Source organism: Schistocerca serialis, chromosome 3, assembly GCF_023864345.2.
Source record: "Schistocerca serialis cubense isolate TAMUIC-IGC-003099 chromosome 3, iqSchSeri2.2, whole genome shotgun sequence".
Classification (NCBI taxonomy): domain Eukaryota; kingdom Metazoa; phylum Arthropoda; class Insecta; order Orthoptera; family Acrididae; genus Schistocerca; species Schistocerca serialis.
In genome coordinates this window covers 956,445,197-956,468,045 of record NC_064640.1, presented here as the reverse complement: position 1 = coordinate 956,468,045, position 22,849 = coordinate 956,445,197, and the positions used below count along the sequence as shown (strand labels likewise).

General features: G+C 38.0%; 1 protein-coding gene and 1 pseudogene across 1 annotated transcript in view; both read right to left on the bottom strand.

Annotated features, from left to right (window-relative positions):
- Positions 1-12,584: 12,584 nt before the first annotated feature.
- LOC126472364 (5S ribosomal RNA) lies at positions 12,585-12,701 on the bottom strand (annotated as a pseudogene).
- Positions 12,702-19,919: 7,218 nt separating this feature from the next.
- The window catches only part of LOC126471341 (ras GTPase-activating protein raskol), a gene marked incomplete at its 5' end in the record, with an annotated part of 695,914 nt that continues 692,984 nt past the window's right edge, over positions 19,920-22,849 (bottom strand). Inside the window, one exon of the mRNA XM_050099461.1 lies at positions 19,920-21,975. Within this exon, the coding sequence (XP_049955418.1) occupies positions 21,666-21,975 (310 nt within the window). The remainder of the gene's footprint in view (positions 21,976-22,849) is intronic.

Here is a 22,849-nt window from a genome sequence, read left to right as displayed (position 1 = left end):
CGTAGGGTGGTGGGGTTTCGGGTTCCGCTGGATAGGTCAGGAGTCCACTACACGCAACAAGCGGCTACACGGGTAGCAGGGGTTGTGTGGCGTGGGCTGGGCGGTTTTTTAGGTTAGATGGCCTTGGGCAAGTACAGAAAGGGCAACAGCCTCAACGGGTGCGGGGCAAAGTCAGGACATGCGGGGACCAAGCAGCAATCGGTATTGTAATTGTCAACTGTCGAAGCTGCGTTGGTAAAGTACCGGAACTTCAAGCGCTGATAGAAAGCACCGAAGTTGAAATCGTTATAGGTACAGAAAGCTGGCTTAAGCCAGAGATAAATTCTGCCGAAATTTTTACAAAGGTACAGACGGTGTTTAGAAAGGATAGATTGCATGCAACCGGTGGTGGAGTGTTCGTCGCTGTTAGTAGTAGTTTATCCTGTAGTGAAGTAGAAGTGGATAGTTCCTGTGAATTATTATGGGTGGAGGTTACACTAAACAACCGAACTAGGTTAATAATTGGCTCCTTTTACCGACCTCCCGACTCAGCAGCATTAGTGGCAGAACAACTGAGAGAAAATTTGGAATACATTTCACATAAATTTTCTCAGCATGTTATAGTCTTAGGTGGAGATTTCAATTTACCAGATATAGACTGGGACACTCAGATGTTTAGGACGGGTGGTAGGGACAGAGCATCGAGTGACATTATACTGAGTGCACTATCCGAAAATTACCTCGAGCAATTAAACAGAGAACCGACTCGTGGAGATAACATCTTGGACCTACTGATAACAAACAGACCCGAACTTTTCGACTCTGTATGTACAGAACAGGGAATCAGTGATCATAAGGCCGTTGCAGCATCCCTGAATATGGAAGTTAATAGGAATATAAAAAAAGGGAGGAAGGTTTATCTGTTTAGTAAGAGTAATAGAAGGCAGATTTCAGATTACCTAACAGATCAAAACGAAAATTTCTGTTCCGACACTGACAATGTTGAGTGTTTATGTAAAAAGCTCAAGGCAATCGTAAAATGCGTTTTAGACAGGTACGTGCCGAGTAAAACTGTGAGGGACGGGAAAAACCCACCGTGGTACAACAAAAGTTAGGAAACTACTGCGAAAGCAAAGAGAGCTCCACTCCAAGTTTAAACGCAGCCAAAACCTCTCAGACAAACAGAAGCTAAACGATGTCAAAGTTAGCGTAAGGAGGGCTATGCGTGAAGCGTTCATTGAATTCGAAAGTAAAATTCTATGTACCGACTTGACAGAAAATCCTAGGAAGTTCTGGTCTTACGTTAAATCAGTAAGTGGCTCGAAACAGCATATCCAGACACTACGGGATGATGATGGCATTGAAACAGAGGATGACACGCGTAAAGCTGAAATACTAAACACCTTTTTCCAAAGCTGTTTCACAGAGGAAGACCGCACTGCAGTTCCTTCTCTAAATCCTCGCACAAACGAAAAAATGGCTGACATCGAAATAAGTGTCCAAGGAATAGAAAAGCAACTGGAATCACTCAATAGAGGAAAGTCCACTGGACCTGACGGGATACCAATTCGATTCTACACAGAGTACGCGAAAGAACTTGCCCCCCTTCTAACAGCCGTGTACCGCAAGTCTCTAGAGGAACGGAGGGTTCCAAATGATTGGAAAAGAGCACATATAGTCCCAGTCTTCAAGAAGGGTCGTCGAGCAGATGCGCAAAACTATAGACCTATATCTCTGATGTCGATCTCTTGTAAAATTTTAGAACATGTTTTTTGCTCGCGTATCATGTCATTTCTGGAATCCCAGAATCTACTATGTAGGAATCAACATGGATTCCGGAAACAGCGATCGTGGGAGACCCAACTCGCTTTATTTGTTCATGAGACCCAGAAAATATTAGATACAGGCTCCCAGGTAGATGCTATTTTTCTTGACTTCCGGAAGGCGTTCGATACAGTTCCGCACTGTCGCCTGATAAACAAAGTAAGAGCCTACGGAATATCAGACCAGCTGTGTGGCTGGATTGAAGAGTTTTTAGCAAACATGTTGTTATCAATGGAGAGACGTCTACAGACGTTAAAGTAACCTCTGGCGTGCCACAGGGAAGTGTTATGGGACCATTGCTTTTCACAATATATATAAATGACCTAGTAGATAGTGTCGGAAGTTCCATGCGGCTTTTCGCGGATGATGCTGTAGTATACAGAGAAGTTGCAGCATTAGAAAATTGTAGCGAAATGCAGGAAGATCTGCAGCGGATAGGCACTTGGTGCAGGGAGTGGCAACTGACCCTTAACATAGACAAATGTAATGTATTGCGAATACATAGAAAGAAGGATCCTTTATTGTATGATTATATGATAGCGGAACAAACACTGGTAGCAGTTACTTCTGTAAAATATCTGGGAGTATGCGTGCGGAACGATTTGAAGTGGAATGATCATATAAAATTAATTGTTGGTAAGGCGGGTACCAGGTTGAGATTCATTGGGAGAGTGCTTAGAAAATGTAGTCCATCAACAAAGGAGGTGGCTTACAAAACACTCGTTCGACCTATACTTGAGTATTGCTCATCAGTGTGGGATCCGTACCAGATCGGTCTGACGGAGGAGATAGATAAGATCCAAAGAAGAGCGGCGCGTTTCGTCACAGGGTTATTTGGTAACCGTGATAGCGTTACGGAGATGTTTAATAAACTCAAGTGGCAGACTCTGCAAGAGAGGCGCTCTGCATCGCGGTGTAGCTTGCTCGCCAGGTTTCGAGAGGGTGTCTTTCTGGATGAGGTATCGAATATATTGCTTCCCCCTACTTATACCTCCCGAGGAGATCACGAATGTAAAATTAGAGAGATTAGAGCGCGCACGGAGGCTTTCAGACAGTCGTTCTTCCCGCGAACCATACGCGACTGGAACAGGAAAGGGAGGTAATGACAGTGGCACGTAAAGTGCCCTCCGCCACACACCGTTGGGTGGCTTGCGGAGTATCAATGTTGATGTAGATGTAGATGTAGAACATTCTGTACATTGGCTACCCGAGTTGAATAGGCAATGAGTAGGGTCCCAGCAAGTAGCTGTCACAATACTGGCCCTCATGTTTACTGTAAACTGTCTATGATGACCTCACATAACTGTTGTACATGGGTTTTCATCTGTCACATACGTGGATGTTACGAGAACTGAACAAGCCTTCCCATCAGTAAACAGATCAACTTCAGAAAACTAAGGGTCTTTGGTAGCCTGTTGCAGAAACCAGCACACTAACTGCAGACGAGGTGTATAATCATCTGGTCCAAAGGCTTATACTCTTGTGGGATGGATAGGAAACAGCAGCTGCTCTTGCAATAAATTCCTCACCAAACTATGATGAACTCCAAATTCAGCAGCAATTGCTCGTGTGTTGTCATGCCTTGAGAACAGGCCCAAGATAAGTACATCTTCTTCAAAGGTCATTCAGAAAGTAAAGAACGTTTTTCTCTACAGAAATTTTTAGATGAAACTATATTTTACATACTGTTTTGATACCCAAAGCTACTAGTCACCATTCAAATTTAGGCACCTGTGGTACCGTTTTACCAGCTTTTCTATGCGTTCTGCATACTCTGTTACCACAAAGTTGTTGAACCACTAACAGCTTCATCATAACTTCTGTAGTATTGTAGACTCAAAAAAAATCCGCATTCGGGAGGACGACGGTTCAATCCCGCGTCCGGCCATCCTGATTTAGGTTTTCCGTGATTTCCCTACATCGCTCCAGGCAAATGCCGGGATGGTTCCTTTCAAAGGGCACGGCCGACTTCCTTCCCTAATCCGATGAGACCGCTGACCTCTCTGTCTGGTCTCCTTCCCCTAAGCAACCCCAACCCTCAAAAAAATCTTTCAATTTGGGGATAAGTGAAAATCACTTGGGCAAAGTCCAGACTGTATGGCGGATGTTGAAAAGTTTCCCACTGAAACCGTTAAAGCAAGTCTTGTGTCATTCCCGTTGAATGTGGATGTGGGTTACCATGAAGGAGGGCGACTCCACTGGTCAGCATGATACGCCACTTGTTTTTAATGGCTCAGCGAAGTCGTTGAAGCATGTGAATGTAGGCTACTGCATTTATGGTCTCACCTCCAGTCATGTATACGTATATGGATATGGTGTCTGTTCTTTCGGACATGTCCGGAAGAACAGACACCATATCCACATACGTATACATGACTGGAGGTGAGACCATAAATGCAAAGTCCAGACTGTATGGCGGATGTTGAAAAGTTTCCCACTGAAACCGTTAAAGCAAGTCTTGTGTCATTCCCGTTGAATGTGGATGTGGGAAAGAACAGACACCATATCCATATAAGTACAGGGTGATCAAAAAGTCAGTATAAATTTGAAAACTGAATAAATCACGGAATAATGTAGATAGAGAGGTACAAATTGACACACATGCTTGGAATGACATGGGGTTTTATTAGATCCAAAAAAATACAAACGTTCAAAAAATGTCCGACAGATGACGCTTCATCTGATCAAAATAGCGATAATTAGCATAACAAAGTAAGACAAAGCAAAGATGATGTTCTTTACAGGAAATCCTCAATATGTCCACCATCATTCCTCAACAATAGCTGTAGTCGAGGAATAATGTTGTAAACAGCACTGTAAAGCATGTCGGGAGTTATGGTGAGGCATTGGCGTCGGATGTTGTCTTTCAGTATCCCTAGAGATGTCGGTCGATCACGATACACTTGCGACTTCAGGTAACCCCAAAGTCAATAATCGCACGGACTGAGGTCTGGGGACCTGGGAGGCCAAGCATGACGAAAGTGGCGGCTGAGCACACGATCATCACCAAACGACGCGCGCAAGAGATCTTTCACGCGCCTAGCGATACTTTTTTTTCTAATAAAACCCCATGTCATTCCAAGCATGTGTGTCAATTTTTACCTCTCTATCTACATTATTCCGTCGTTTATTAAGTTTTCAAATTTATACTGACTTTTTGAGCACCCTGTATATAGTTCTGGCAATACCGGCCATGACCTTCCTCTTCTGTGCGGTACCCGTACTCTTACCGGTCTTGGTAAGAATGTCTCCCACGAGTAATGAGTGTGTTGGGTAGGGACACTACGAATGTAGTGTGTGGACATATCAGGTGAGAAGGCGGGTCTCGCGGGAGGCGTGCGCGAGATAGTCCCTGCAGTCGCACTATCCTCTGTGCCCTCGGTGGCTCAGATGGATAGAGCGTCTGCCAGGTAAGCAGGAGATCCCAGGTTCAAATGGTTCAAATGGTTCTGAGCACTATGGGAATTAATTTCTGAGGTCATCAGTCCCCTAGAACTTAGAACTAGTTAAACCTAACTAACCTAAGGACATCACACACATGCATGCCCGAGGCAGGATTCGAACCTGCGACCGTAGCGGTTCGAGCCCCCGTCGGGACACACATTTTCACCTGCCCCATTGATATATATCAACGCCCCTCAGCAGCTGAAGGTATTAATATATAATTCTAATTTCGTTCCAGGCATCTAGTCTGTTTCTGGTGTGAAATATGATATCCAACCCTCATCACCAGTGACAATGTGATTCAAATATTTGTCCCAATCCCTTTCATATTGACTGAGAAATGTCAGTGCAGCTACCAGTCGTTAGGTTTTGTGTTTGTCTGACAAAATTCGAGGAACCTAACTGGCACACACGTTTTTATAGCCCAGATCTTCACTAACAATGTCGTACAACACAGTTCTTGAAATGTCTTGAAAGAATGAGTACAATCCACCAATTGTGAAACGCCTGTCTTTTTGGATTTTTGTTTAAACCCTTGCTTTGAGTCTGTCAGTCACCACTGTGGCCCAACCCGAGTGATCTTCGTCATCAACATTCTTCCGTCCGCCATTAAACATGATACACCACTTCCGAACTGACGCTTCGTTCATCACTTCACAGTAAGCCTCAGTTATCTGTCTATAAATTTCGATGGGTCGGACTTTATGTGGTTTGAAAATCGGTTAACACAGCGCACCTCACGGTTGGCAGGATCATCAGTTTTATCGCACATTCTGAAGTTGCACAGCTAAACGATGAGCAACCGTATTGGATCTAGCTGCTGCCAAACTGAAGCGGGTGATCACCAAGGGCAGTGGTACTCAGGGACGGATCCCCCCCTCTGGTGCTTGACCGATCTTTTTTTCCGACTGCTTTAGTATCTAGTATGTTTTACTTGAAGTCGAAGACGTAAACAATGGCACGCAGTTTGATGTAACAATTCAAAAAGAGAACTTGAAGCCTCTCCCATTTAGCGAATAAACTACAGAAGAAACAACTATACTTACGAATAAAATGATAATATTCGCTGAGGCATGAGCGTTGTGTGCCTTTTTTAGCACTTTCGCTGCAGTGCGTATGTAAGATTTTGTTTCTAGTGGCAATTTGCAAAAGAGATGGTGTTGATAATTAATCGATGAACACCGAAGGAATACTTGAAAAATTCTCATTAGTTGCAAATAGTGAGAACCTTACGACAGTCCTTTTTATTCTGCAATTGCACGTTTTCGATCTGGATGAACGCTTCTCCCCCATTTTGGCTTTCTTTTCGCTTTTGATGCGGAATGTGAACAAACATTAATTAGCCAAATGTAATAATGTACACGAAAATAACGTCTGTGGATTCATTCACAATCCATTCTCTCATATAGTAAGAATATAAATGTTACGGTCAGCAGATTCAAACAGATATCGAAATCTAGAAAACTCAGATTCATTTCTCTTTCTCCAAAGTGCAGAGGACAACTCTGCCAAAGACTGAGGAAGATGCTTTTTCCTCATCAATATGATTTATTCTGAGGTACTAAGCGTATGCTTCTGCCGCAATCTGAAAAAAGCATGAATTTCATAACAGTGTTAGTTAGAACAAAGCCACAACTCTAAGTTCTGTTTGCTTATTTAGGAAGTCAAATCTTGAGGAAACGAACTGGTGTTCACAAATAGCCAAGGAAATTGCCCGAGTAGAAGGAAGAATCTGCTCTCGAGCTTGCTAAACTGTCATAACTGTATTTAAAGAAAAAATGAGCTCCTGTTGCTAGTTCATGAATTTTTATTGTTTACGTCCTGTTTCTGAATCCTATAATTCCATCATTCCCCACCTGCTTTCCTCCCACATGATTTTATTGATAATATATATTTCGCCACCAGTCCATAAGTATTTCACGGGACTCTGAAAACCCAATGGTACTCGGTCGCTGTAGCGGAACAGCTTTAGGCGTTGTCATGAGCCGCGCGTACGCGAAGACTGTGTTCGTGTCCCCCCTTCGGTATCGGTGTAAGTGATGTATGTAGATTAAGCTACAATAAGTTAGCACTAAGCTGTCTCAAATGACCACATTGTCAACAGGACGTAAAACAACAACGTAAAAAAAACTTAGGCTTCGCAATTTTTGCTTCTCAAATTCAGTGAAACACGATAGTGATAATGTAAGTCACCACTGTAGTAGGCCAAGAAGCGTGATTTGAGAGAAAAAAATATCATATATTAGAAACTACTGCGAACCACTGAAGTCAAGAAGGTTGTGTTGAGGTGCGGTTTAACTGTTAAGAAACTGACAGCGTGCGAACGCTTTGGGTGGCCACCGGCATCGAGCTCAATATTCCTCGCATACCTCGCCACGGCCAACGCCAAGTTTATCGTGACAGCCCTCAAACAAAAATTGGGCAGAAGAATATTACAGAGTAACAGTCTATGCTCGCCTACTGGACTTCATTATAACTGATTTACGAGAAAGATTCTCTGCTGAAACTTTGGATGTGTTCAACCTTTCTGTTTCCAGCCCAGAAAGTATTGTGAAGATCTCTGCAGGTGAAACTGATAAAATTGCAGAGTCCCTCACCAACCGCTTCGGTTCGGTGCTTGACGTGGACAAAGGCATTGCTTCTCTTATGTTACGGGATGAAACGTTGTTGTGGCGAGAGAAATGGAATCAAGAAAAGAAACGACAAAAAGAGCTTCCAATCATCGCCATTGATATATTGGCTAGATGTGATAAGGGTGCATATCCTATAATACGCAAGCTTTTATTGGTCCTGGCAACGCTTCCAGTGACAACTGCATCTGCTGAAAGATCGTTTTCGTCGTTGCGGCGCCTGAAAACTTATTTAAGAACATCAACGAATGAAAACCGCCTCCTTGGTGTTGCACTTATGCATGTTCATTACCAGATTCCAGTAGATGTAGAAAAAGTAATTACAAGATTTTAAAAAAGTGGGCGTAGAAGGAGATTAGATTATTTAAGAGCAGTATTTTGAATATACATATTTAATATTAAATTTCATTTTATATATACTTTTGCATTTTTATTTTATTTCTTATTTTTTTTTACAAGAAGAAAGAAAGAAATTTCTTATTGTTAATATTTACATTCATGAGGAAAAATAGCTTATTATGAGCATAAAATGACGTAATTAACAATATAAGATGATTTCCTGATCACAGTCAAATATCCTATTATAACTTTTCGCAGTCGTATTGTCATTGCTGCGTATAAACACATGCGCGAATTCGATGGCAACATTCTGTCAAATGAAAGAAATTGGTGAACTAATTTCGAAGATTTAAGAATAGTAACAAATGAACATTAGCATTTTTATAGATTATTTTACATTAGCAGACAAACACAGAGTTTTTCAAGTGCACGAGTCGTATTTGACGAATATTTTTTAGGTAATGCAGTAAGTTATTTCATTAAACACACTTAACACATAGCGATACACAATTAAACTAAAAACAAAATATATATATATATATATATATATATATATATATATATATATATATATATATATATATATATATATATATATAGCTTGTTCCACTTATGTTCATGAAGGAGAGATCTAGAGAACGTGCTGGCCATGGGAGTCTCTCAGCATAATGCAGACTGTTCATGAAGGCACATTCCGTGAGTGCATGAGCGTGCATATATATATTAATTAATTCCAAATAAAACCATTAATACTATATATATATATATATATATATATATATATATATATATATATATATATATATATATATATATATATATATATTGGAAGGAAGGCAGGTACCAAAAAATTTGCCCCCCCCCCCCCCCCCCCCGACCAAGATCCTGGATCCACCCCTGGTGGTAGTGGCGGGCTGAGGGCAATCACGAGGCGAAACTATGCGTTCTTTACTTCCCGAACGACCGTCATTGATGTAGTCATTGTCTGCGGTTTGCTTGCATAAGACCTGTGTGCTGTCAAAATGCCAGTATTGTCCACTCAATTCTGAATTTCAATAAATGTGCTATGTTTGAAGAAGGTAATTTTTGTTTGTCTCCTTCATCTTGGGGTACTCATGTGTGCTTATCGATAAGTCAATAAGCAACAAATTATATTTGTTGCTGTCTCTGTCGTAATATCTGTCAATTTAGGTACAAAATTTTTGAACACCCTATATGTGTAGACGTAGATGAGAGCAAGGTGAAAGGTTTTCAACTTTGTCACAGAGATGAATGATATCAGTGAACTTTTGTTTTCATTATTTTGGTAAAAGGTATATAATAACATAACTAAAGAGTCAGTTTCATCTGTGGGATAGTTTTATAATTTTTTTCTGGCTATCTGCATTAGTTGTGTTATGTTACACTGAAATAGATAACATGAAAATTGTGTTGTTACTTTTTTTCAGTTTTCTGTAAAATGAAATTCATTAACATTTGAGGGTTAATAGTCTGATGTTTGGTTTTCAATAATGAAACATTGGTTCTAGAAGGTGAGTCATTAGTAGGGCATCCTGCTACCATATACACAGATGAGAAATGCAGGAAATCACATACTATGATTGGATGATTGGCAGTGGAAGAGTCATAAAATAGCTATCTCCATTTGCATATCACAATAAGTAGTATTCATTGTGCACTTTCCCTAAGGAATCAACTATGAGAAATCTTTGTGCTTTATGGGTACCGTATTTGTTGAATGCTTACCAAGAGCATATGAAAAAAGGAGTCTCTTATCAATGTCTGTAGCATTTTAAAAAGAATCCAAGTTTCGTATGCCAATTTTTTACTGTGAAGGAGATGGGTGTCCACCACTTCATGTGCAGAATAAAACAGTAATCAAAATAAAGGGGTGGCCCTGTACAGAAAAGGTGCAATTGATTGCATCTGCTTCAAATATTGTAGGTAGTGATTTCTGGGATATGAAACAGATTCTCCTGATTAATTTTGCTTAAAAAAACAATAACCAGTAAAGGAAATGCAAATCTCCCACCTACAACTGAACAAGGTGGTTAGCAAACTGGACTCACATTCGGGACGGTGGTGGTTCAAACCTGTGTCCGGCCAATCTGATTTAGGTTTTCTGTGATTTCCCCAACTCACTTCAGGAAAATTCTGGGATGGTTCCTTTGAAAGGGCACGGCTGACTGTGACCTCGCTGTTTGGTCCCTGCCCCCAAACCAATCCTGCCTACAGAGGTGCTCCAGCAGTGAAGGTTTTCAGGTATGACTTGTTAAAACACCAACCCTATTCACCAGACTTGACACTCTCTGACTTCTACATAATACCATATATACAGAATGGCAAAAAAGTTAAGCACCAAGGAGGAGATGAGGAAACAAAATAAAATAAAATGTCATGGATTGAGAGTGTATACGTGATGTGATTACAAATTAAGAGTCAAATTTATAAAGAACTTGGCAGTATGAGCCCATTTATCAGTATGATGTTACACCCACTCTTCCCAGCTGAATTGGTGCATGCATCCAGGACAGTGTGTCATAAAGCCATTGTATCCTGTCCTGAACAAACTGACACACATCTGGTTTAACTGGTTCTTGATCTCCTGGATACTGGCCCTGAGGTGGACCCTTAGCTTGTTCCACATATGTTCATGAAGGAGAGATCTAGAGAACGTGCTGGCCATGGGAGTGTCTCAGCATAATGCAGACTGTTCATGAAGGCACATTCCATGAGTGCATGAGCATTTTCCTGTTGAAAGATGCCACCACAATTATGCCACATGAGAGATAATATGTGAGAATGCAGTTTGTCCTTGATGTACTGTTGCCCCACCAGAGACCCCTCAATCCCCCTCAGCCATGACTTGAGGTCACACCCAATGGGTCCCAACACCATGAGGCCAAGAGTAACATGGCCGTGCTTCTCCATAACACTGGAAGAACGGGATCTTCCCCCAGACCACCACCATTTCTTCAACAGTGGTCATACATTGTAGTGCAGAACTGCATTTCATCACTGACATAGTGTGAAGCCATTTATTAGCAGTCCATGCTTCTTCATTATAGCACCACTCAAAACTCAGTTGTTTGTTTGTGTTGTGGTGATAATAGCAGGTTATTCATGGGAGAGGGAATCCCTAGCCCACCTGCTGTTAGCCTCTGATCACTGATGACAGATGATACGAAATGCTGCAGGGAGTCCACTACTTATTTTCAGACAATAGGTGCAGATGTGAAGGGGGTGTAGCATGCTCAGTGCACAATATGGTGATCCTCTCTTTTGGTAGTCAGATGTGGTCAACAAGAACTTCAATGATGAGTGTGTTTACCTCCACATTTACATGCAATCATGCATTAGGCCACTGTCCCATCTAAATGCCCCACAGTTCTGCATATTGCACGATTCAACCAGCTGGCCAAATGGAGATCCAAAATGAGGGCCATTTGAAAATCTGTTAGTTGTTGATAATGTTGTCTCATTTGCGTACGCACCGTCTCTGTGTCCTTTACATTGGTCATTCAGCACTTGCTGTTCATGCAATTTATATACCATAGCAGACATGATAACAACACAAATGCATTCTGGTGACCATTACACTTGTCACTGAGAATTGTAATTCTAATCAGTTACATACCCACCAATCGTTGTATGTGTACAAAGTTAGATTGACACCAGACCATATTTCATGGCTGCTTCATATTTTTGTCAGTCAGTGTATTATGTAATTTTTGGTTAGAAATCTGACTCCCACATAGTGGTAATGGTAGCCATAGACAGGTATTTAAAGGACTTTCCAGAATCGTGCTACAGTGATGGGATCCACTCAATGCAAATGCTTTAGATAAAGGATATTGGCCAGAAAGATTACACATTTACTGTATTAATACTGGATTGGGATGACATTGGATGTGTCATTGTACTGTGATCTGACATCATAATTCCAGGACCCAATTCTGAATCCTTTATAATGCCTGAGAATGATTCAGGTACCAAATTATATTTCCAAGCTTAAAGCAATTTGCTACATTCAGAAGACAACAGTCAGTTCCTCAATCCACTAAAACTGAGCTTATTCTCAAGTGTGCACACTACTGAAAATAAATTAAAGTAAATCAAATAATGGAACAAAAAAATCATTTTATTTCATACATTGTTTAAAAATTTCATGTTACTTTAGAAGCACTCCGTCTTCAGGCCACGAGTGGCCTACCAGGACCATCCGATCACCATGTCATCCTCAGTGGAGGATGCGGATAGGACGGGCGTGGGGTCAGCACACCGCTCTCCCGGCCGTTATGATGGTATTCTTGACCGAAGCCGGTACTATGCGGTCGAGTAGGCATCACAAGGCATCACAAGGCTGAGTGGCAACAGCGCATGGCAGCTGGATGGTCACCCATCCAAGCACCAGCCATGCCCAACAGCGCTTAACTTCGGTGATCTCATGGGAACCGGTGTATCCACTGCAGCAAGGCCGTTGCCTTCATGTTACTTTACACATAATTAATTAATGTGTTAGTGAAAATGTCATCTGTACAATACTAAGCTGATGAACAAATCACTTTTTCTTAAGACTGGCAGAGAAACACAACAAAAAGGCAGCTTGAATTTTCTCATTTTGAAAAGACAAAGGAACAATCTGTTTTACTTGCTAAAACATTCTAAAGCCAAGTTTGCACAAATATTTCTGTATTTAAAACAACCAGTTTTGACAGACTTCAGGTTCAAATGGCTCTGAGCACTATGGGACTTAACATCTGAGGTCATCAGTCCCCTAAAACTCAGAACTACTTAAACCTAACAAACCAAAGAACATCACACACATCGATTCCTAAGGCGGGATTTGAACCAGCGACCGTATCAGTCACACGGTTCCAGACTGAAGTGACTATAACTGTTCGGCCACATTGCAGACTTCAGGTCTTAAAATGAACATGTTTTGTAACAAAAGACTGTTTAAGTTGGACCTCATGCTAAGTTGTCATGTGGATAAAAAACAACGCACTGTAAAAGGTTTCCCATAACTAAAATATTTAAATACATAAAGCACCTTGTGCAAATTGCCATGTCCATATATACACCACTCACAGATCATTGTTATGTCACAAAAAACACAGTACAAAATAGTACATCTGTTTACATAAGCTGGACCTACATTGAAAAGCCGGCCTGGGCTACCGAGCGGTTCTAGGCGCTACAGTCTGGAACCGCGCGACTGCTACGGTCGCAGGTTTGAATCCTGCCTCAGGCATGGAAGTGTGTGATGTCCTTAGGTTAGTTAGGTTTAAGTAGTTCTAAGTTCTAGGGGACTGATGACCTCAGTAGTTAAGTCCCATAGTGCTCAGAACCATTTTTTTTACATTGAAAATTTAGAGTATGTCCAGCCTATTTAAATAGATGTGCTACTGTGTACTGTCTTTTTTGTGACCTAACAATCATCTATGACTGGTATATACATAGTGGACATTGCCATTTGTACAAGGTGCTTTATGTATTCAAATAATTTACTTATGACAAACCTTTTATAATGTGCTTTCTTTTATCCATATGACAACTTAGCATGAGGTCCAACTTAAAATGAACATAAACAAATGAATAACAAAAGATCTTTTAAAGACCTGAAGATGATAGCAAAGTCTGTTGATACTGGTTGTTTTAAATAAAGAAATATTTGTGGGCTCTTGGCTTTAGAATATTTTTAGCAAACAAAAAAAAAGGGAAAGAAAAGAAAAAAAGGAATACAGCTATACGTTTGAGCTTCGCAATCTATCATTTCCAAACTTCTTTTTTGTTCTTCCATCATAGATTTTTCATTGTTTGTCCCTTTTAAGACAGTTTTTCATGCCGCAGTAGAGTACATCCCAGTAACTCTACTAATTGTTGGCTGGTCCTCATGTATATGCTTGTATATTCATCAGGCATTTGTTATAACTGACACAAAAACAAATCTTCTTTTGCAGATTCTACTTCCTGTCAACAAAAAAACTCCTATGCCATACAAAGATAGTATTAGCATTCTTACTTGAACACGTATTACATACTTACGAAATGTGCAGCACTCTTTCACTTTAAAAAACACACCAGTTATAAAATATGTTAGAAGTCTGCACTATAGAACATGTATTGCACAATGCATGATGAAACGAACAATTGTCAACATCACATAAACATGTGTGATGATCTAAATCTCTGAATAACATAGCACTTTGAAGACTCAGCAGCAAGGTGTAGTTCAAGTGGCAGACACTGTGCATTTTCACAATTTTTCTGAATTTTTTTAGTAGGATACATTTCACAGAACTTAAGTCTGTTTATTGAATTTGAAAGAAGCGTCCTTTTTTTCTATGAAATACTTTGCAGAAACTTAGAATTACACCAATGACCAATTTTATATTGAAATGAAAATGGGATTGCTTTCATAACAAAAAATTAATTTTCATCTTTCCTTTCCAGAGTGGAGATTATTGGTTATTGTTACTAAAAATAAAGCTGTTTGAAAAGACCATTTTTTGTTGAACAATTACTAAATTACATTTGACTTAATATGAAAAGTTTTGAAGCATTTTTAAAGGTAAAGTCCTACATCACATTATTCACAAAATAACTTGGTATCTTTTCTTTCCACTTTCCCAGACTTTAACCTTGCTGCATTCTGTACACATCTTACACCTCCTCTGAGGACATTTTGATTTTTCTGTATCTAGAATAATTTTGGAAAATGGGTTTCACTGAGTCTGCTTACAGGTGAACTATTTTGAGTGGAAGTTGACTCAAACAGACCTCATATGTTCCCAATTCAATGACGAATGCAACAAAATGTTTGCTAGTAGGCCTCACATTTTTATATAAAACATATAAATTTACAATCATCATGAAACTCTTTAAAAAAGCTTTCTTCCACCTCTTTATTTGTTTTCTCTCAAAAGTGTAGTACCCCATTAGCTGGTAGCTGTTGTCCACATCAGCCTGGTTTTTACTACAATCCAAAATACAAGTAGGTTTCATCTTCTCTCTCATTCCTAATTTTGCCCTGACTGATGTTGGATGCAGTCATTTTGTGTTTTATCATCAGAAGAATTATATTCTTACTGTCTTTCCATTTCACAAACAGCAAATGAGTCTCCTCTGTGACATTAAAGCTGATTTTTTGCTGCTTCCGGGCAATTAGACCTTTCCTCTTTTTCAGTACAGTATTGTAAGTCCATCTTGAAAATAAATACAAAGTGTGCAGGAGACAGCAAATCAATGCCCTTTCCACCATGTGGGACCTCGTGAGACACAGTGCATGGCAACAAGGGGAACGCGAATGCCGCAAAGCAACTAACGCATGGTGTTGTCACTCATATTGGCAGAAAAGGAGTGCAGACAAGTACTGTTATCTGTACTTTTTCACTGTAGTACAAGCATCAAAGTGTATCTTTATAAAGATGACAGATTTAATACAAATGTTGGAATACAGTTACAAAGTTGAGAAATGGCTGACATATATTCTACTTCACTTGTGTTTTTCCAGTATAATCCAAACAACATAGGAGCTACATGACTCACTTTCAAACTGTTAATGGGCAGCTTCAAACCCAGGTATGCTATTCAGATGAAGTCTTGACCAGAGATCAGTTTTTCTTTTCTTCATCTAATGTAAAGTTGTGCTAATGATGCTGCTTATAAATGTGTAATAATAAAATGTTTATATGTACACATAGTGCCAGTATATGATTCAATAGCCTTGAGGCATTGATTGTATCTGAAGAATGCTTGTTTCCTTTTAATAGCCTCATGATTTTCCTCAGTAACACAATAAATACATTTATTTTCAGCTTGCACAGTTTCTTGTTTCGTTAATATACTATGTTGATCATCAAGAAACAATACAACTGGCAAAAAATAGACATGAATTACCAGATACTTTTTTCTTCAGCTGACTGTGCCCAAGAATTTTGAAGTTTGTTAGTAAGTTAAGAAAAGCACACAATATTAAGTTCATCATTCTTATTCTGCAACACATTTGATTGTTTGTTGCAGTTATATGGTGTTAAGTCTGGTCACGACTTTGTAATGTCAAGTTATTTTATACTGTCTTAACAGTAGCATCAGAAGAGAAACCAAAATAGTTGTTTCCCAAACTTATTTAGGATCTAGCAATCATAAGAGACGGGAAAACTTACTTCAAATTTAGATATGTGATTGGTGAGAATAAAGGGCTGTAAACACATACTGTGCAGATATTTGTTTTGTCCACTAAAAATGTATTTTTTGAGTTCGGAAAAATATTAATGTAATAGGCATGAAAATTCAAAGCCTCTAACATCTGACAAGGAGAAAACCTCAGACATGGTCAGCCGATTCAGCTCATATTTGAAAAATCACCTGTGTGCAACCAGAAATGAAAGATTAACATATTTTGGATCAACACCCCCTGCTGCACCCCTCCCCCCATGTTTGACAAAACAACTCCTTAAGTTAATGACACACAATCAACTCAGAATTGATGGGATCAACAGATAACTGAAAACTGTTTGTCAACAGGAAAGAAATTTTTCAGCTGCTGCTCATGTACCTATAAGGTACGAGATGTTCAACAAAAGTTCTGCTGGTCTAACAACTGAGGCATCTGGCTGGGAAGGAGAGAACCTGTGTTCAATTCCCAGTTGTATTCTGCAGTGGTATTTTTTTTAATCGAAACTTGTAGGACTAAAAAAGTTAATAAAGTTAGTAAATCAATAAAGAATAGTGACAAAGTACCCAAATAAATTGTTCATATGGCTTTGGTTAGTAAAGTTGCCTACGGGAACAATTCTGAATAAGACTGATGCAAAGATGAGCATTTGATGCACATAATGGAAAAAAGTAACCCTTGTTGCACTTGGTAGTGTACTTCAAATAATATGTTCATTCATGGCACAAAATTCCATCGCAGCCTTTGGAAAATTGTTGTCTAAAGTTTTCTGATGCTTATAAGAAACAAACCTCTGAGTGTAGAAGAGGTCAGTTGTTGAACCAGTTCATAAAAATGTGATTGCATCACTAGATTCAAATCTGAGAAATTGGTGCTTTCAGTCAACTGAGAACTTCATGGAGAACTTTTGTCTCATATTGGATTCCTGGGGTGGGCAAACTAACACTGTCATGTGTGACAGCATGTTTATAAATGATGAGTGTCACCAGATTGGAATGGTAGAAATAACACCACTAAACTGTACACCTGTCTGCCAGCCATGAGACGTTTATAGCATCGCCAAATTAAAAATTTTATTTCAAGGCCTCAAAATTACCGTCTGCTTCTGGAAACCCAGTTGACATTGCACAACCAAGCAGATGCAATAACAATTCACAGCGTAATTCACAATCAAAACTTTCATCATCAATTTTTTGGATAATGTTATGCAAGAAAGAAATACTTTTAAATTTAGACCAATTTGTTTTACTCTGAAGGAATGATGCAGATGCACAAAGACTACATTCGTTAAATCTTCTTGGTGTCACAAGTATATTTGCTTCACATATCTATATGACAAGTACCATCCAGGTAGCTGTTTGAAAAAGAACTGAAGACGTGTAAAAGAGTGAGTAAAAGAGACATTGGAAATCGACCAGGATAAAATTTTTAATTCTTTACTACTCAAAGTCATTTTGGAAATTTATTTTCCTACTTTTTCACTTTACCCTACTCATTTGCTTACCTTATTAACGCTTCTATGCCTACCAGTTTTCAAATGGGATAAAAAGGCAAATAAAGAAGGACTGCTGTATGCAACTGGGATTCAAACACAGGTTCTCTGCCCCAAAGCCAGATGCTTCACTCGTTACACCTGTGGAGCTTTCGTTGAACAGCTCTTAGCTTTTGGGTGCATAAGCAGCAATTGAAATAGTTTTTTCTCATGGTTTTTAGGAAAATATGCATTTGCATATATATATATATATATATATATATATATATATATATATATATATATATTGATGAAAAGTGTTGAAGTTTGAGTCATCTATTTATCCAGCCAATTCTGAGTTGACTGTGCATCATTAACTTCGTGGATAGTTTTCCAAAAAACTTGGAGGGGGCTGTTCAGCCAAAATATCTTAAGTTTTCATTTCTTTTAAGTTGTACACAAGCAATCTGCTTAATATGAGCCAAATCACTTGGCCATGTCTGAGATGTGCTCCTTGTGAGTAGAAATAGCAATTTTTCAATGCACCAATAGACTCAAAAACAAATCTAATGTTCAATCATCTTAGGTCATGAAACGCTAACAAAACATTCACCACTTCAGGATCATATTACTGCTCAATGTTTAGCAACTAAATAAAATTTCTGTCAAAGATAAATCACTTAATTTCTATATATTCATTGAATATGAAAAAGAAAACATCATTTGTAACTGGATACTTCTCTTATCTGAGACTAGGAGTAAAAGTGACTTGGAGGGGGCTGAAGGAGTTGTACGAGAGGAGTGTAAGAAGTGTTTATAATTACAAACAGGCAAATAATTTAGGGCATATGCTAGATCAAATTAAATTTAAAACAGAAAATTCAACTAAATACTTTATTAAATCCTGGGGTGGGAAGTTGTCAGTTATGATACAAATTACACGAATAAGACTCCAACACATAAATGGAACGAGACTAACATTTGTCTTATGTAAAAATAAATTACTGTGTACATAATGAAATACTATTTAAATTATTTATAAATCTGATGTGACAATAAAGTAAACAAACAAGGAAATTATCTAAAAAAGAAAACAAAATACACATTACAAATACTTTGTATGAAAATCTGTTTTGCACTTTGAATGTAAAAAATGTAAAATATTTTACACAATCAGCAATAAAAACTAACATTTGTGCTCATAATCAAACAATTATATATAAATAATTACATAGATTATTTAATACCACTTTAAAGTGCAATATACATAATACAGTGTGTTTCTATTTAATGTCAGTACTATCCCTACAAAAACAGAATAACATTCAGTACACAATATGTAGAGACAATATGACATAGATTTGAACAAAACTAATCTTTGGTAATAAGAAATTTACAACATACATATACAGCTTGAACTCTATGTTATACACTAATCACAATTAATACAATCTCAATTAATAGATGAGATGTAACACAAATGTTGTAATATGGAAGTCTAATGAAACAACCACTGTGACAGACGAAATGTGTATCAGATCAAGATTAAAACATGCAGTGAGAACAGATAATCAGGTAACACAGAACTTCATACACATGACTACAATATTTTTTTCAATACAAGCCTACCATAAATACATGAGAAATTCATTTCAATTATACTGGTATGATCTGAAGGGTCAGCTGATTTAACATTCAATATTTTATATTTTGACACTTACAACAGCACACAAACACAATTACAGAATTTAAGTGCAATGACATTTAAGTAAATGACATGTATTTTCTTTAAATGACAATAAAACAGTACACACACTTCTCTGTTCATTGGCGACACAAATATAATACTAAGAGAGTAATTGTTTTTTATGATTATTTCTTTTTTCTCTAGTTTCAATACTCCTTTAAATAAATTTTAGGAAAAATCAAACTTCAAAATACTGCTTTGTTGTATTTAACATAATATTGATGATATTTGTTCACTGAAGTAAGAACACATGAAAGAGAGACATAAAAGGAAGCTACGGTAAAATAATGCTAGATTGCATTAATAACAGACTTACAAAAATTACTGGATTTGGTTTAAACCATTTACAAGAAGTGAGACATATACTAACTTCCAACTAGTTGTACTATCTTCATTTATAATTTAAACATAAATGCAAAGCACAGAGGAAGAAACTATTCAGAAATTTCTTCATCTATTAAGACTATTTCATGGGTACACTTCAAGGGTCATACATTATGATAGCAGTTCTAAGCATTGGTGCACCTGTTTAAATACACTATTTCTGAAAGTGCAGTTCTTACAGCTAATGCTCTGAGCTGAAAATGAGTCTTGAATGGTGTCTGCAATGATGATGAGAAATGTTTATGACAAGATTTGGGACAAGCCTTTTTTTCTTACAACTGGTCTGAAATCCCTATGACAAAATAACAAACTTCATTCTCTTTCCAGCTTTCACAGCCTTTACCTGAATGTACCATTGAATTCTTTGTTAGCAAGAGAAAGTTTCTATCAGTTTCAAATACATTTTTATCTAACGTTCAGTACAACAGTGAAAAAATATTTGTGCAATGGAAGTTTTGCACAGCTGGTTAGTAAAATACCAATATCTAATATTTGAAAAATACTTTGCACATATTATTTCCTAGCATGTGATATATTTAATTGAAGAATGGACTGTGCAAATAAAATACTGTATTTAAAAAATCACAGGTTTTAAGCTCTGACTTCAAATGATGATTTCTTTTTAGTGAATTATTATCAACACACTTTAATACAATGCATGATGAGAACTGGTTAGCTTTGTACATAATCAAAATTGTTCTCAGAACTGAAACAGCTTTACATGTGATGACTACACGAAGAGAGATGCAGCCTATTTTGAGTGAGGAGCAGCTAATAGCTGCAATAATATTGTAGGAAATAACAGTTATGCAAAAGTGAGAACATTGCAGTGACATTTTCATATATTCCAGATTCACATGGTAAAATTGTTGGTTTTATACAGTGTTGTGAACCCCATTAATAATGTGCAGCAAGTAGCACCCTATTAAATATGGGACAATTCCTGCAAATGTCCATCAAATATTCTTTCACTTCTATTGCAAGCAGCATCACCTTTTCCACCATTCCTTGCTATGACTGATATATGGTTATTACAATGCAAATCAACTTTCCAATTCATACAGGCCAAAACAACAAATAACAGGAAGTGAGATACACAACATGCTTCAGACAAATCAAATTAAGTTAACCTCAACCGAACCACACAAAATTTTGGATGGATTACAAGGAGAAAAAAATATTATTGTTACTGTATGTCCTATTGTGTATAGAATAATGTTATGACTTGCTGTTATGGTCTCTTTTACAAATACTGATACATGTTTTAAATACTAACATAGCCACAAACATTATTAAAAGTATCAAATCCACATGCATGTCCATGTCCCATTTCACTGGATGAGGATACACTATAATATAACTGCTACATGTCTTTTATCACAACATTCTTTCAACATTAGGTCATTAGTTCCTTCAAATTGGTAAGCCATCACTCTCTCAAACACCATTCATCTATTCACATGTTACTGTTTCATAGTATTTCCATACAAAGAGGTATATACCAGCATGACAAATCAGATCTTAATATCCTTGTCCTCTATTACTATCAGGCTGTTATTTCACAATCACAGTAAATATGAGGTGACATCAAACATAATCTCATATGTGAGTGAAACATGGGTGTGAAGAAATGTGAAAAGCAAGAACTGCAGCATGACAATTCTCTTTTTAGCAAGATGAACTCTTCAGTTCACCAAGTTCAGGCAAGAGGTGGGAGCTCTGCCCAGAAGCATGTAGGTCATATTTTTCCTTCAAAGTAGCAAGTGCATTTATTAAACGAGTGTTAGCTGCATCTAGTGCAGCTATTTTGTTCTCCTGTGCTTCAATTACTCGTTGCTTATCTGACAGAACTCTTGACATTTTCTGTTGTTCTCGCTGAAGCTTATGTTCCTGAGCCTCAATAACACGCTGCTTGTCTAGAAGAGCCCTGGACATTTTCCGTTGTTCACGGTGAAGCTCTTCCTCCACAGAAACCAATCTGAGAAGCAAAAATTTTACATTGTATATCATGTGCATGTTCTACAAATAGCTAGACAGTGTTCAACACTACAGAATTTAAATGTACATAAGAAACAAATAAACATGCAATAATCAGATATGCATACAATAAAAATAAAACCATGTGATCAGTTTGCACATAACAGAAGCACAGTGATGAAGTTGAGATGTATCAGTACACATTGAAGAGTGTGTCTTATTTTTTTGTATTCTTTCACAAAGCCTATGGTGTCATTTTCTCAGTAGTTGAACATGGTGATACGAGACATTAGTTCAGAGAAACTAACACAGTTGTTATAACAACAGTACATTTTCTACATTTAAGCTTTGAATCATAGCCACTCGGCAACTGAAGAGGTCAAATGACATAAAGAAAGGAACATGATTCAATAAACATACATGAGGCATTCTGGTCACTAGACACATAGGAACCAGTACATTTCTGAAGTGAATGGCAGGAGATGGAGAAAATACACTGATATTTCTCAGCCGAGATATTAATAACAATACAAGGAGTAACTTTTATTTGTATGTATGAAACAGGACATGTACCTCTAACTGAAATAGGTAGAGGTGTTATTGTAATGTGAAGAAAAGCCTCATGAATCTTCATGCATAAATAGATTCTCTCACTAGGAACTTTGTAAATTTCTCGTAAATAACTACTGTAATATTTTATAAATCACCTTATCAATGTGTATCTTATTATAACTTGTAGAAAAAGTTTATCCTAAAAAAATTCTAAAAATAATTCATATCATTACTGAAACACTTCATTAATCATGGATGCAAATTTCACATGTGTGAGTACTACAATTGTACTGTGTACCTTTGCACAAAATCCTCGGATGTGC